This window comes from Opisthocomus hoazin, chromosome Z (assembly GCF_030867145.1).
Source record: "Opisthocomus hoazin isolate bOpiHoa1 chromosome Z, bOpiHoa1.hap1, whole genome shotgun sequence".
Lineage (NCBI taxonomy): Eukaryota > Metazoa > Chordata > Aves > Opisthocomiformes > Opisthocomidae > Opisthocomus > Opisthocomus hoazin.
The window spans coordinates 10885888-10895581 of NC_134454.1; the positions used below are offsets into that span (position 1 = coordinate 10885888).

The 9694-nt window shown below is 46.0% G+C and overlaps 1 protein-coding gene across 1 annotated transcript in view; it reads left to right on the forward strand.

Annotated features, from left to right (window-relative positions):
- Positions 1–9433, forward strand: part of ANKDD1B (ankyrin repeat and death domain containing 1B) — a 30463-nt gene extending 21030 nt beyond the window's left edge. Inside the window, exons 12-15 of the mRNA XM_075411103.1 lie at positions 2608–2703; positions 7317–7515; positions 8242–8373; positions 8698–9433. Of these exons, the coding sequence (XP_075267218.1) occupies positions 2608–2703; positions 7317–7515; positions 8242–8373; positions 8698–8756 (486 nt within the window). The 3' untranslated portion in view covers positions 8757–9433. The remainder of the gene's footprint in view (positions 1–2607; positions 2704–7316; positions 7516–8241; positions 8374–8697) is intronic.
- Positions 9434–9694: the final 261 nt, after the last annotated feature.

Here is a 9694-nt window from a genome sequence, read left to right on the forward strand (position 1 = left end):
GGAAGCAGTTGTTTCCAGTCATCTTTCCTAAGAAAAGCTGTTAGTTCTTATTAAGGAAGTCTCCTTTTAGTATTGACGTACCTGCGGAGATCTGAAATGGTTTTAATGAAGAGCTGTTTTTGAGTTCAGATGTGATGAAAACCAGAGGGGTGAAAAATGTCAAACTTCCAAGCTCGGTAGTTTGAAGGGTGAACCCCACTGCTGGAGACCTCTGATGGAAAAAAGGATTAGACTTATGGAGTGGAAAACAGCCTGTGGATGTTGTAACTGTGCACCTGCAGCCGGGTTCATTGCCAGGAGAGGCACAGGTACTGCCAGCTTCACTAATTGCAGCGGTGGTGAGTATGCCCTCTAGCACTCTGGGCCATCTGGAAAAGGCAGTGCCGTGTCCCTAGGGAAGCTGTCCCAGATCCCTGTTGCTGATGTTCAGCCTGGGAATACTGAGGCAAAAATGGCAATGGCTGGAAGAAGTACCAAAGCAAAGAGTCTCTGGCAAAGTGCTTTTGAAAGGACAGAGTACCAAATCCAGTTTTTACAAATTTTGCTAAATCACTGCAAGATTGAGCCTGCCCACTTTATACTGTTACCACTACATTGATTTTCTGTATGGATGAATTGACAGACTTGATGTTTATCATGAGCAACATCTAGCTCTTTAGCTATTTTAAAAAGTAATTTTCATGTGTAAAACTGTCCTGATGAGGAGTAAAGCTTTATGGAACAAGGGTCATCTCTTTTTTCCCTAGCCTGGTGTGAGGCTCGGGGCTCTGCATGGGGGTGAAACGGTTGGTGTGTTTTGGAAGGTTGAGGTAAGATGCTGCATTGCAGTTAAGCCTTCCCGTTTGGAGTCATGCCTGCACTAGGCAGAGAGCTGCAGTTCTTGTGTGGGCAAACCCAGAATGAAGCCTTGTCCGCTTCAGACAGGGCCTTGGGTGTTGGACAATTGCCTCTACCTATTTGTATTTCAAGGGCAAACAGAAAATTACTTCTTATTGCCTGTTTTGACCTCAAGAACCTGCAATCCTTTGGGCTGGATAGTGCCCTGGTGTTACGGGAGCGTTGACAAGAGTTCAGGGTATGTTAGAAGAATATGGCTCTAAGCCAGCACAACTTCTGCCACCTTTCTGCATTGGTTTTATTTCTTGGAGTAGCTTTTCCCTTGTTTGTTTGCTGGATGACCCCTGAGGCCATGCCACGGCTGGGAACATTTGCAGAACAGCCCTCTTTGAACTGAATTGGTACTGAGATGCCAGGAGTGTTCCCGTCCTTTCTCACTGAAGAGTAGGTAGGGAAAAGGGGAGCCTCCTTTGACTGCACACTTTTTGTGGCCTCTGTTCCCCAGCAGCAAAGGTCCTCAGTCTCCAGAGCTTGTCATGTATCTCCACGAGTTGCAAGCTGTTACAGCTCAAGAAATGCTCTCTTGGGAGCTCCTCCTTCCTCCCATCTGCAGATAAAACTGGTTGGTTGTGATCGGTAGTGCAGAGTGCTCCCTGTGTGCAAGACTGCTGTGCTACGCGTGCACGCAGGATGCCAGTGGTGTCGGCACTGGCACAGGAGGCCAGAAACACCCCCTTTTTCCAACCCTCCCACCTCCCTGCAAAATGCAGAGCACCTTTCTGGAGACGGGATCCAAGGAGCTCGTGGTCTCTGGACTCTTCACATATAAAGTACATCCGTGCTGTAAAGCTTTTATGAAATGTAAATTCCTTGGCTTCAAGTGTGATGCGTTTCTAAAAACAGGTTAATTAGAATGATCTTGAGCAGAGCCAGGAGCTATAACTCAAAAGGTATATATTGGGGAACTTTTTGGTAGCTGCAGAGTTGAAATGCCTTATAATTACTGAATCTTCTAATTAAAGGGTTGGCTTCTTTTAGGTCTGATTTTCTAGAATGCCTAGCACTTGTTGTGTGGAGAATACCCTGAGTGTTTAAATGTGAAGCAGTTCCAGTCTGCAAATCTGCTGAAAATGGACAATTGCAGAGAGAACCCTGTAGAGCCACTGAGACACCTTTACATCAAGGTGCTGATAGCAGAGAGGGGTTCAGATAGAGTGAGCAGTCCTCTGCAGCTGGAATTAAAGCAATGGCTTTTAATTCCTTTGACTGCCTGTGTTACCCATGAAATGTCACCTTCAGTTGCACTCACGTCAGTTGTCGTGAGAGGGTCATTCCCACACCCTCTTTTCATTGTGTCAGCCAGCTTCTCTTACCACCCAGAACAAGACACAGGTTTGCCCTCAAGTATGGAGGTTTCTGATTTTGCCAACCTATCCATCTGAAGTGCCAGTTTAACCACAACAGGGGAGTGAGAGCGCAAGCTGGTATGAAGCATGCAGCAGTGTCGGTGCAAGAGGTTTCTGAAGGCAGCTGCACCTCGCCAGAAATTCTTCAGTTCAGTGCAGGGAAAACTGACCAACTCTGGGCTGAGGGGATACAGCTCATGCAAAGGGTAGAAGTTTGATCGTAGCTACCGTGAAGCCATAAAACTGTAGTAGGTATGTTTTCTTGAAAAAAAATGATGGAGCTCTGTAAATGAAACTCCTGCGTTTCTTCTGTGATATACTTCTCACATGTATGAGATAAACTTCTGATTTGCTCTACTTTCAGCATGGAAAAACTGCACTAGCTGTGGCATCAAGAAGCAATCATGCCCTCATTGTAGATATGATCATTAAAGCACAAAGGTATTATGCCATGAAACAGGTAAGAGACATCTTTCGTTACACTGAGAAGAACTGGAAGGGAAAAGCTCATTCTGATATTGAAGTGCCTTTTGCCTGAGGTGGTTTCTTTTGGCAGGTTGCAAGACTGGCCTTGATAAATTGAGGTTAGGGCTGGGAATGGAAAGGTCTCTACGCCATCCATGTTTTATCCCTGACTCGCTGTAAAATTGTAGGCAGATCTTACAATTTTCCTGCATCATGCTCTATGCACAGAGATAAAGAGGTGGAGAGAGATTCTGACCCAAACTCAGACTACGCCATCAGCATCTGGGTTGGGGTGACCTGAATCCGCGTTGATCTCTGTGTCCCCTGGTGCGGCAAAATCTGTGGTTGGAAGATGGAGGAGCGGAGGTGTCTGTCGCTCCTTTGCTGGTAAGGGCTTAGCTGCTTCGGCAGAAGCTCCCTCTTCTGTTTTAAGTGTGTTAATTATAAAATGCAATCAATGAAATGGGAAAGAAACAGGCAACAACTGTGAAGGACACAGCTTAGATTGACCTCAGATTGTCTGAATTTCTGACCTTCTTTGCCTAGTTGTTATTTAAACGTAGGCTGCTTAGCAATGGTCCTCCCTAAAGGGCTAATAATCAGATGTATTAAAGTGTAGATGACAACTATTTTGGCCTGTGCTGATTATCTCATGTCACTTATGAATCTGTGCATGCTCTATAGGCGGTTTCTGAACAAGAAAAGCTAAACTTTGTACCTCTTAAAATCAAAAGAGTGTTTGGAGCTGGGCTGCTGGTGAGGTCCATTCTAGAGATGTACCTTGAAACTCAGACACAGCCCAAATGGGTCTTGAAAATTCAGGACCGTCTAATGTCATGGGGTCTTAACTGGGACCATTTAGAATGCTGAGAAAGTTTGTTTATTCCGTCAATGAGCAGCAAAGAACCTGCTGTACCTATACACTTGATGAAAAGGAGGTATTTCATAGGATGGTGAAGGTTCATTTTAGGGCTTATTAATGCTCCATAAATCAGTCTTGTATTGGCTTGCTCAGTTTTTCTTGTTTGGAGCCATAGATTTATGTGGGCTCCCTAAGAACTGATTAAATTTGCTGGGTTTTGACACAATACGGATTAAAATCCCGAAGCTCTCTCAAAGACACTGTTTGTTCGCATCCTGGTCCTAGTGAGGCAGTTAAAATACACATGTAGCATCCACCGTAAAAGCTGCAAGAAGGACGATGCTACCAGAGTTTATGCAGAGCAAGTAATTCTGTGAGCACCAGAGCTAGCAAAGCGGGGCAAAAGGACTGGTGAAAGGAATGCTCTAGACTGTTGGCTCTTGCGCTCCCATTGCTGAGCTGCCACCCGAATCTGCAACTTCATTCTCATTCCTGTGTCCTGCAAGGGAGCGTTTGTTTTGCCAAGTTGGCCAAGTGCCTCCTGGGGCCATATGAGCACACTGGTCCTGCCCCAGTGCGGCCGTGGGAACTGGCCTGTCTTCTGCCACCACGCTCCAGCCCTGCATGTCCAAATCCGTGATGCTCAATGTTGCAGGGCATTGTGCTGGTAAATCGCTGGTCCAGATTAATTATAGAATCATAGAATCATTAAGGTTGGAAAAAACCTCTAAGATCATCAAGTCCAGCCGTCAACCCAACACCACCATGCCTGACAATTCATGTCCTGAACTGCCACATCTACACATTTGTTGAGCACCTCCAGGGATGGTGACTCCACCACTGCCCTGGGCAGCCTGTTACAGTGCTTGACCACTCTTTCAGTACAGAAATTTTTCCTAATATCCAATCTAAACCTCCCCTGATGCAGCTCGAGGCCATTGCCTCTCATCCTATCGCTGGTTACTTGAGAGAAGAGACCAACACCCACCTCGTTGCAACCTCCTTTCAGGTAGTTGTAGAGAGCAATAAGGTCTCCCCTCAGCCTCCTCTTCTCCAGACTAAACAGCCCCAGCTCCCTCAGCTGCTCCTCATAAGACTTGTGCTCTAGACCCCTCACCAGCCTCGTTGCCCTTCTCTGGACATGAGAGCACCTCAATGTCCTTCTTGTAGTGAGGGGCACCTCAATGTCCTTGTAGTGAGGGGCCCAAAACTGAACACAGCACTCGAGGTGTGGCCTCACCAGTGCTGAGTACAGGGGCACGATCACCTCCCTGCTCCTGCTGGCCACACCGTTCCTGATCCAAGCCAGGATGCCGTTGGCCTTCTTGGCCACCTGGGCACACTGCTGGCTCGTGGTCAGCCGGCTGTCAACCAGCACCCCAAGGTCCTTTTCTGCTGTGTTTTTTTATTGTGAAAAACATCTCCATGAATCACAGAATCACAGAATAGTAGGGGTTGGAAGGGACCTCTGTGGGTCATCTAGTCCAACCCCCCTGCCGAAGCAGGGTCACCTACAGCAGGCTGCACAGGACCTTGTCCAGGCGGGTCTTGAATATCTCCAGAGAAGGAGACTCCACAACCTCCCTGGGCAGCCTGTGCCAGTGCTCCGTCACCCTCAGAGGGAAGAAGTTCTTCCTCATGTTCAGACGGAACTTCCTGTGCCTCAGTTTGTGCCCATTGCCCCTTGTCCTGTCGCTGGGCACCACTGAAAAGAGCTTGGCCCCATCCTCCTGACACCCACCCTTCAGATATTTGTAGGCATTTATAAGGTCCCCTCGCAGCCTTCTCTTCTTCAGGCTGAACAAGCTCAGCTCCCTCAACCTCTCCTCGTAGGGGAGATGCTCCAGTCCCCTCACCATCCTTGTAGCCCTCCGCTGGACACTCTCCAGTAGCTCTTCATCTTTCTTGAACTGGGGAGCCCAGAACTGGACACAGTACTCCAGATGAGGCCTCACCAGGGCAGTGTAGAGGGGAAGGAGAACCTCCCTTGTCCTGCTGGCCACACTCTTCTTGATGCACCCCAGGATCCCATTGGCTTTCTTGGCAGCCAGGGCACACTGCTGGCTCATGGTCAACCTGTCGTCCACCAGGACACCCAGGTCCCTCTCCGCAGAGCTGCTCTCCAGCAGGTCCACCCCAAGCCTGTACTGGTGCATGAGGCCAAGAGGTTAGAAGCATTACGGGCTCACTGCTGAGCACAGCCTTGGGGAGCATCTTAGATCTTCCAGTTATGGAATATGACATCGTTCAGGTGATGTTACCATATAGGAAACCACAGCATTTTGAACCTTTATTGTAAGAACTGTCCTTTTGTTACATTGAGCTGACTTGGTGTCTGTGACAAGGCATTAGTCACGAAAGGAAATGTCATGTTGCTGTGAGGAAGTGCACATGATACTGACGTGTGTGAGACTGCCTTGTGCTCTCCGTTTGCCCTTTTTTCTGTTTACTGCTTCTTGAGGGCTGCTGTTGCTGTCCCACACTGCCATTGCCTAGACACACAATCAGCAGCAAAGAGAAGCTGTGCTGCTGCAAAAGGAGGAGAAAAAAGGTTTTTCTGTTTGTTTGCTTGTGGGTTTTTCTGTGTTTTTTTTTTTTTTTTAAAACCTCCGAAGACAAACACTGAACTGGGGCGAACCTGAAGCTGAATAGTGTTCACCAGAAAATTGAATGAAACATACATGACAATGCTTTTTTTTTTTCTTGCAAGACTCTCACAAGGCTAGGAAATAACCATGTTGTGTTTTTCTCAGTGTGATCTGGAATGGAGTATTTTATGCTTAGCACTTCTAAAATGTGGCCTCTGCCATTTCCTTTTTTGCTTAGTATCTGCTTGTAATCCTGTATCAACGTCCTGAAGATATTTTTCACTTTGGAGACTGTTTTGGAACAGGGCTAGCACATAACCAAAACCAAATATACAAGTAGTTTGGGTGTACATACACTAGGAGTGAGGCTCTTCCCTGGGCACCACTCAGCTGGGGCTGGAATCACTGCGAGGTGTGGCTTTTGCAGAGGTGCCTGAACACGAAGTAACCCCAGCCCTCCTGTTTCAGGTGAGCCATTCATGCGGTAGCAGCATCACTCTTACCTGGAGGGTAAAATGCTTTTTTGGTATCCATCTGATTTTGCTTGTGCAGGCAATAAAACTAGACCCAGGTTCAACACGCATGCGCTTGCTGGTGCTTAGACACGCTGCTGAACAGGGCTCTGCGTGCGAAACCCCAAGGCTCACGCCGCCGCTTCAGCCGAGCGGAGCTGGCAAGGCAGAACGGCGTGAGCAAGTGCCATGACAATGGTGCCCGGCCTCTTCTTGGGGAGAGGTCAGCACTTTGAGCAGCAAGAGGAAAGAGTAAGAACAGTGGCTGAACCCCAGCCTTGTTCAAAATGTGATACATGAAGTAGACAGAACCAAGGAGCACAGCAGTGCACGCCTAGTACTTGCTGTGACTCGGTGTTGCATATTGAGTGCCAGAGAAAGAAAGTGGTTTATTTTGCATCTAACTTAAGACAGAACAATAGACACTGGGGGGGCCCCCACTTCTGTTCTGTTAAGACTGTAGTAACATCATCCATGCCAAGACATCTTCCAAAGAGCTCTACTGGCCAAGCACAGTTCCCTTACCTGCACTGAGAAAATCACCTGTCAGGAGCTACGCAGGGCTGCGCAGGATGCTGTGTTCACTGCTCGCTAAGCAAAGCTTCCCAGCTTTGCTACAAAATTTATCATCTGCTTGCTTTTTCAGGAACATCTAGCTCACAGTGAGGGTGGGTCAGACTTTGGCTTGTCCTTCAAACAAGACCACAGTACCCAGACCAAGCAAATCCGTTCCTCGCTTTGGAACCTAGCGTACAACCAGTTAAAAACCCAGGAATGGAAAAAATTGGCCCTGTTCTGGAAGTTCACAGATGAACAAATTAAAGCTATTGAAGAACAATGGACAGGTAACAATATTGGAATGGCTAGACATAATAATATATCAGCTAGAAAAACCACAAGGCAGCGCTGCTATTTAAGCTATGTGAGTATCACCGATACACACCGGACACAATGCTCATATTCACATGATGAAACAAAAAGAGCAGTGAATGGACTTGTCCCTGGTTCCTGGGAAGCTGTGCTGTAGAAGTACAGGCCACTTCTCCCTCTCAGCCTGAAGGAACCTTCATCCTCACCCTCATTGTTCAAATCAAAAACAGAAGCAGCGAGCAGCGTGGAAAGGTCTCGCAGGTCACACTGCAGGCGAAGACCTGGGGAGCCTTGTGACACAGGAAGACCTTGCTCATGCCCTGTCTTCACAGCTGCCATCAATCAGCAGTTCCTGGTTTCAGGCATCTCAAGTGCTGGGAAAGCAGTACTTCTGTAGCACACATTGTACTTGTTTACTACTCCTCCACAGAATATTTACACATGTCAAGGAAAAATGAAAGGAAAAAATTAAGATGCATTGTTCACCCCTTAGGGTCACCTTAGGATAAAACCAGAATTTTTGGTTTTGTTTTGTTTTTTTTTAACTGTTGTAAGCCTCAGTCTTCATTTTGCCTCTAGGTGAGAAAGGAAATAGGAGTAAATGAGAGGTTTTAAAACCTCTTGGAACTCTAAAAGTGCAAACGCACAAAATACACTGCTCCCAGCATATGGAACATCTGAATGCTTTCTGTATTGCACAGGGAAAAAAAGTTACAAGGAGCATGGAAACAGGCTGTTGCTGATCTGGTTACACGGTGCATTGCTAGCTCATCAGAATCCTGTCAAGCGTATCTACGAAGACCTGGTGGAAGCAGGATTTCAGCCCTTAGCTGGTAAGTTGTTCTGCGGTGCACAGAGCACGCTGCAGGGTCCTCTGAGAGACTGCAGTGTAGTGCTGAGGTCCCCACCGGGGCTGGGACGGTGTGGCCGTGGTGCAGCTGGAGGACACTCACTTCCCTTCTGGGAATCTTGAGGAAGAGCATTTAGGTGAGACTTGAGATTTCTGAAGTAAAGGAAGATAAAAACGTGCACACTTTGCTTCCCTCCTTTGTCCTGCAAACATGGTTAAACGTGATTTGCCATCCTTCAGTTAGATTAGCCTGACCTTGTAAAAAGCCGAGCATATCAAGTAAGCGTTTTCTCCTCTTACTTTACAGAGAAGATCAGAGCTGCAAGTAGCACCAACATGGACTCCAGAAAATGTGCAATTTCATGAGTTCATCAATAAAACACGGCACACAAGATGGAATTACATGTCAGATGGAAAGAAACTTTCAAATACAAATAATATCTTTTCTGGAGACAAAAACCTGTTTTGAAGCTGTATGACTTTTTCCAAGCTAGAAGAACTTGTACTCCTGACATACTGGCTAGTTCCTTCTCATATGCTTGCTATACAGCAACATAAAGAATTTAAGAGTGAATGGCTGGCTGGCAACTTACGACTATACAGCTAAGCCAGAACCATCCCCCTACAATTTCTGCACCTGGCTTAACATTGATACATTAATTCTGTATTGGAACGGCAAATTAAGCTATTTTGTGTTTGACATGAAATGTAAATGAGATGTTTTCCACTTGAAATAAATTAGTAAGTGAAAATTATGTGTATAAATCAACACTTCCAGAAATAGGTTGGCACCTGGCCTCACTTGGGATTCAGGTTTTTATTAAGTCTTGCTCAGATTGTAGTGTTCCTGGCTGAAGAGGGCTTTTCTCTTGTTTAATTAGTGCTAGGACAAGTTTTTCTTCTTCAGCATTTGGTTTATGTAGTGAAAATACACAAAAACACTTGTCTAAAACCACCTGTGGCTGGCTGCAGAATTTTCTATCATGGCATAACCTCGTATACATACTCAAAAAAGAACATTTGATATTTAATACTTCACATATCTAGCAATTATTTACATATTTCTTGTTCATGTTGTGAATTAATACTTGGTAGTGTCTTGCTGAACATGTTTAAAGAATTTCTCATTACTGAATATGTTTAATATCTGAAAAATTATGTAAAATGTCTACCTTTGTAGTCTTCTGTATAACAAAATAGCAACAGTTTTGTGGTGTAATGGAAGAACTGAATTGCCTTGTCTGTCTATATATAGCTAGCACTATTTTGTACCACATCTTATTGTTTGTACTGAAAAGATGATG